The sequence below is a fragment of the Elaeis guineensis genome, chromosome 16 (genome assembly GCF_000442705.2).
Source record: "Elaeis guineensis isolate ETL-2024a chromosome 16, EG11, whole genome shotgun sequence".
Lineage (NCBI taxonomy): Eukaryota > Viridiplantae > Streptophyta > Magnoliopsida > Arecales > Arecaceae > Elaeis > Elaeis guineensis.
This window is the reverse complement of record NC_026008.2, coordinates 28,093,430-28,100,253: the sequence shown is the minus strand read 5'-3', so window position 1 is coordinate 28,100,253 and position 6,824 is coordinate 28,093,430. Positions and strand designations below refer to the sequence as shown.

Below are 6,824 nucleotides of genomic sequence, written 5' to 3'. Positions count from 1 at the left end.
AACCCTTCCTCTTGGATGGGCTTCTAGCCGCTTCACTCATCACTGAATCACATGGACTTAGCTTGTTTCCTGGCCCAAGACCGTGTCCCCATCCACTAAGTCAATGTCCATCAACACCTGGAATGGCCCACTCACCCATTCTGAGTTAGCTGAGCTTGCTCGCTAGATTCGCCACTCACCAAGCTCCTATCTAGTGATCTATGTCTAGCCACCTTCGTTGGCTTCTGCCACACCCATCCGAGTTGGGCAACGAGTCAGCCAATTTCAGGACACTTTTGATGAACTCGGCCACGATGAAGATGAGTTAGGGCCAACTGACTCAGGATGCAACTCGATCTCCTTCTTCGACTTTAGTCCGACCCTCGGCACCCTTGATTACTAGATCCGGATAGTCACAATCCAAGGTCCAAGCTGTGGGCAACCGCTAGTCACCAAGACAACATCATCAAGGTTAGCTGCTAGCAATACATCATCTTTTTCCACCATCATCGGCGTTTCACACCTAAATCCTTGCCTCAATCGTTGGCCTCCACAAACTTCTTGGGTTGTAGGGGGCAATCGCTCCCTTCCAAGTTTGATTTTGCTTGTAGAAACAGGCAACTATCATCATAATGCGCTAGCCGACCGTAGAGATAGCAGATAGTGGTGCTATTTTCGAAGACAAAAGGCTGCAAGAAAATACCTTTCAAGCCTATAATCGATAAACCAGGTTTCAAGGATTCACCAATGTTGATAGCTATTCGAACCCTAGTATATCCTATATTCTAGAGTTGATCAATAAAATCATCTATGGATAACAACTTTCCGACCTCCGACGTGATACCTAGATCTTCTCTTCTTTCCAGTACTCAATAGGTAGTTTAGAGCCATACCACCATTCAGCAAACCATATCCGACCTCGGCACAAAATCCCCTACCTAAGGCTCCATAGCAATAAGCTAGTCGGCAACAAACCACAGCCCCCCATAAGCACCGCTTAACAATCGACGACTGATCAGATCGGAACCTTTCTTCTTCACCTTCTTCACCATCCACTCCAACGGCACTCACCGATTAAGGCTGTGAGCAATGATAGTAACATGCACCCATTGTCTCTAGGATGCCTCCACTTCATCCTCCAAGAATTCAAAGACTTTGGTGAAGTAGCGTTGAAGCTTCACCTCTTTCTTGGATCTAATGCGACATCTATAGCGGCCGCCATGGAGTTTCCTGCACTACCTTCGCCCACGACCACCCTCCTTCACCAAATTCGGTGAATGACGGGCCACCCTCACCACCATTTCCACACTTCCTCTCCATCCACAAAAATGCCATAAGCCACTCGAAGAAATACTTCACAGATGCACGAAAATTAAGATATTTCGCTCACTACTACTCACAAGCCCGTTAAAATCTCTTGAGTAAAACACCTCTGGAGCACCGCTCTCCCCAATCCGACATAACATTTTCGAACTCATTAAACAATAGGAATCTTATTCAGAGCTGATCAATTTGTTAACATTAAGGAACTTATAATGAGGCATTAAATGAGGGAGAGAAGAGAAAACAATATTAACAAGTTCCGTATATCCTCCAAGAGAGAGATCTATCTAATAATCCTCTTCCAAAGAGGAGAATCCGATATGCTTCGAGAGGTTCCTGTGGTAAACAGGGACACCCAAATATTTCAATGGAAGCTTTATAACCAGCATCCAAGCCCAATGACTCTCAAGCTGATCATCACCATTATTCTCATACAAGAAATTTGCGAAAAAGTTAATCCTGAGGCCTGATATACCCTGAAAAAAAATAGAACACTATGGGACATAATAATTCTTAGAATCCCCAAAATCTCCTAAATTCTCTTCCAGAACAATTTCTTTTTCCTTTAACAACAGAGAGAGATACGCCCTCAAATTTTGTCTCATCCGACAGCTAAATTCACCTATGTTCCCAAGTACAATTCTAATTGCATGAAGTCACAATGCTCATTAGATGCACGAAAGCAAACAATTTACTTTTGGTAGAAAACATTGGATCTTCACATACATCAGTAACTCCGTAATTAAAAATTTAGACCTCTTGCACGTTTTTAGTGCACATTAACAATTAGAAAAACCTAACATGATAACAAGCACTGTAATAACTTTGAACAAGCCTATCCTTCTTGCCCTCGAACTTACTGATGGTCTAATGAGTATAAAACAAGCTGACATTAATTAATTCTTGGTGCATACCCGGGCATCCTTGTACACCTTACCAGGACGGCAAAAATATCCCTTCTCTGGTGCACAATGGATGTCCTCCGAGCATATGCATAGACCTTCCAAGGCACAACCCTTCTTGATGATTCTTGTTGTCCCATTGACACCAAGAACTTGATCGGTCCACTCGCTCGAGAACAGTCCTTCAGGATCATAGAGACTTTTAATCCTCAGAAACTCTCCCCCCTTCGCATACTTATCGATCACTCCATCGAATGCAATGTTTCGATTCTTCCCCCAGTGTGGCAAGCCTCCATGCTTGAAGAATGCCATCTGCTCGATCTCCTCAAGCAAGTCTTCATGAAGCCTTGGAGCCATGGGGTCATGACTCCTATAATAGGTGATATCGAAATCTAGTGAGTCCTCTTCCTTGCCCAAGCACGCCGACGAAGCCTTTACGAAGCGCATGAGGATGCCATTGTAGAGCTCGACGCCACACAGAGCTTTGGGGTTGAGGTCCCTGAGCTTCTGTACATCGAGGATGAAGTCCTTGACCCTTGACAATCCAATGCTAAAAGTTGTTTGGTGAAAGAACTCCCCCCTAACTCTTCGGTCCCATGGACAAGCAGTGAGGAGGGCGTCCTCCGGTCCATCGAGGCAGCTCCCTGAGGACTGCAACCGGTTCTGGTAGCCAACCACTGGATAACCAGTGAAGGAAACGCCATCATTTTTAAACCCATAGTTGTCTATGGAAATTGTCGTTGTTGTAAGCTTTGAATCGATGCACTTGCCTTCAGCATTGCCTGTGGCTTCCAGGGTCTCCTCTTCATTGTGGGAGAAAGAAACAAGGGGAATTAAGCCAGTGTTTTGGAACCTGTAAAAGGGTGGATCATGGAGATGGATCTACCTGCTAATCTGTTGATGCCCAGTAGTAGTGTCGCCGTGGACCGGAATCCGATGAAGTCGTTGAGGCCATTGCCGGAGAAATTGGAGGGGACACGGTCGTCTATCCGGTAGATGACTTTGCCGTGGCCTGGGTACCATGACATGTCGGCGAACTCGTGCTGGTTGCCGAGGGTTGCTGTCTTCTCTGCTAGGTCCGAGTCGTCACGCTTTAGAAAGGTGATGGATCGCTTGAAAAGTGGTTGCAACTCCAAGGTGACCTGAAGCCAAGAGAAGTAGTACACAATCTTTAGCTATCACATTTTGGTTGTGTTGGGTAGGATGCATTTAGTGCAAACAGAGGGACAAGCTTTGAAAAATTGATGATCTTATGTAGCATGGCTGAGAGTCAAGAAAAAAAAAAAAAAAAACATAATGCCTTGACCTAATTAATACAAATGTTCAATTGAAATTCTTTCCACCCTCTCCCTATATATATAGTTGGGTGCATATTTTTCTTCTCTTCTTTATTTCATCGGCAGATTTCATTTCTATCTTTCAATGGAGAACGGAAGATTTTCTATCTAGAATTTTGTATTCAAAGATATAAATATTAATTGTATAAGAGAGATATAAAAAAAATAAAAAAAAATACCTATTCATTATAAAGGAGAGCCATAATAAAAAAAAAAAAGAATAATGAGGCCTCTCGACTTCTAAAAAAATTTCAAAAGAAAAAGGCTATACCTAGTATTGAATTATGGAACACTACGGCTTTTATCTTCGATTATTTTTTTTCCATCAATTTTTTTTGGAGCTTTTATCATCTCATGAGTGAATTTTTTACTTTCTCCTAATAGCACAATGTCCAATTTACGTATCTTTCGTGGAAAAATGATTTAATTTTTTATCATAATATCAATCATTGAATTATATTTTATATGATTCTCAAAATACTCTAGATGCTTTTTTTAATCTGTTTACGTCAATCTCATAGTGATATTATGCGATCCAATAATGTATATTATAAAAAAAAAAATGAATCATTTTTTTGTGAAAGATATAATCTGGATATAGTTAAAAAAAATTTTGACCGAACAACCATGGGTGTATAGGTATATAGCCAAAAAAAATTATATAATTTTTTAATATCAAATTAAAAAAATTAAAAATAAAAAAATATAAAAAAAATATCAACAGGACCGACATGTGGAAAAGATCCGTTAATCAAAAAAATATTCATTGTAACAATATTATCATATCAAATTTATAAAAATTAATAAAAATTTTTATATTTTATTAATTATTATATATTTTATTGATTTTTATAAATAATATTTTTATTATTTTTATATTTTATTTATTTTTAATTATTGATTGATTTGTTGTACAACAGTGATGTGTATGATCGTTGCAACAATTTTTTTTTTGTTGATCGGCGCTCTCTCTCTCTCTCTCTCTCTTCTCCGTTGACAAAGTCCTATACTAAATACAACCACTTACATTGTGAGAAGTTAGTTTTTTAATTAGCAATTCCTCTTCTATATCATATCACTCACTGTGCATCGTATATAGAAATTAAAAAACACCTCGAACCGGTTGTTTAAAAAAAAAAAAAAGGTGAGGAGTTTTTTTTTTTTTTTTTTGGTCCGTTCTACCGAGGAACTGGTCAAATAAGTTTCGAAAAATCTAAACAAGCAATGCTCACTGCACTTTGCAAACAACTTGCACGTTGTTCACTACTTCAAGGATAGGAGTTATAAACTACTGGGGCACAATTAATGAGTACCATGTACAAGGACAGAAGGTCCTTAGGCATTCCCAGCATCGGCCTTCATGATGCCACGCGTCCTAACGAATAGTGGAATACACTTTACAATAAAACCCTGCACTTTTTTTTATATACTTAGTTCTTTTTAGGAATCAGGTCACAAAAAAAAAAAAAAAAAAAAAAAAATCTGATCAAGCGATGTTGTCTAGCTTGGTACTAGCAATTGATGCTTGCTTGTTTGTATTAGGCAAACTAGCATTTTTGACTTCAAGTTAATTAGCAACTATAAATAATGAGTTGAAATAAATTAAAAGGATTAAACGAGTAACTAAGTTGCTTAACAATTCATAGTGCTAGATAAGTCATCACCAATGTCAAAGTTACTATACATTATGATAACATGCATGATGTCAAAATTAGTACATGTAGAACTACTGGTCACACAGGTGCAACCAAAAAAGACTCATTTGGACACTTTCCAAAAAATATGAGGATTATGCCACAATAATCTAAAAGATGGACACCTTCCAAAATAATTTTAGAAAAAAAGTCAGCAATAAATGAATAATCACACAAAAAATTAATTATTTTTAACATGATTTGATTTATCAAACTCCATGGATCAGTATAAGTGCTCGAATGCCTAATGCAATCTTTCCTACAATAAGACTGTCCCGGTGTGTGTTCATTTCAATAAATTGAATCAATCTCGACTCAATTCCTGCTCTTAATTAACTTTTACAAGCAATACATATCCAATTATAGGACCTTTTAAGAATATAAATAAGCTATTAGAAGAGAGATTTGCTTCTATACTATTCTTTCTTTTGAAATTCTCTAGTTGAGTGCCCAGCTGGCTTCCAAATCCAATCACGAAATCCTAAGATGAGACATTCTACCAAAAAAAGAAATAAAGAAAAAAAGAAAGAAAGAAAGAAGAAAAAGCAAAGAGACAAGGAATATGTGGGCCACTACCTGCGAGATAACTCCAAGCACCCCCAGTGAAACCTTGGCCGCATCCATCTCAGGGTCCCCGGCGTCCAGCACCCGAACCTTCGCGTAGCCTTCGCCGGCCGAAGCCGGCGTGACCAATCTAACCCCCACGACGTACTCGTGAACGGCGCTCCCCTTCCCCCTCCAAGAACTCCCGTGAGCCCCCGTCGATAGCATCCCGCCGACCGTCACCCCCCACCAGTAGGGCGCGTAAGGCAGGGCAAGCCCGGCCTTCGCCGCCGCCTCTATCAACTCCTCCAGCGTCACCCCACTCTCTACCGTAATCCTCTTCATCTCCACGTCGGTGCTCACAATGCCATTAAGATATCTCGTGCTAATTATGACCCCCTCATCCCCTCCGGGACAAACCAGCTTGGGGATGCTATTGGAGTAGCGTGTCGCCACCTTCATCTTCCTCTTGCCGGCGGCGGCCTTCGCCACCGCCGCGACGAGCTCTTGCTCGGAGGTTGGATAGACTGCAGCTGCTGCTTGACATGTCGACCGGTCGGGGAAGGTGCCGTAGATGTTGGTGATGTTGCATTTGCCGGTGCCCGGCGAGCACCTTATCGGATCCGGGGGAGCGCTAGAGGTTGAAAGATTGATCAATAGGAGACATTCCAATAGGAGGAAAGCACTTGCTAGCCCAGCTTCTAGCATGATGGGTGGTGGGGGTTATGTGCTGGGGTATCAAGTGGGGGTGCCACTTATATAACTAGCCAAGTGCCCTTTGACACTTCGTTGCATTAATTGTGGGGGTGGAGGCTGGCTCACTAACCCAATAATGGGTGGGATATTTACCAAATGTCGAGGCTTGGCACTGCGTGCTCGTAGTGGAAGAGAGTTCACACGTACCTGACAATGGCCGGCGCGTCGGAAGGATGTGTTTGGTTGATAGGAGCAGCGTGTGGAATTAAGGGGAAAGTTGGAAAAGGTGGTGTGGACTGCTCCCCTTCTTCTTTTAATTTCTCGAGAAAAATAAGAGGAGGAGCTCGGTT

General features: G+C 41.2%; 1 protein-coding gene across 1 annotated transcript; it reads right to left on the bottom strand.

The window, feature by feature from the left end:
* Positions 1 to 1,847: 1,847 nt before the first annotated feature.
* LOC105059298 (probable L-gulonolactone oxidase 6) lies at positions 1,848 to 6,593 on the bottom strand. Its single transcript, XM_010942550.4, has 3 exons — positions 5,812 to 6,593; positions 3,091 to 3,346; positions 1,848 to 3,007 (listed from the first exon to the last, which is right to left on the bottom strand). The coding sequence occupies exons 1-3, from the start codon at positions 6,484 to 6,486 to the stop codon at positions 2,199 to 2,201; spliced, it is 1,740 nt and encodes a 579-aa protein (XP_010940852.1). The 5' UTR covers positions 6,487 to 6,593; the 3' UTR covers positions 1,848 to 2,198.
* Positions 6,594 to 6,824: the final 231 nt, after the last annotated feature.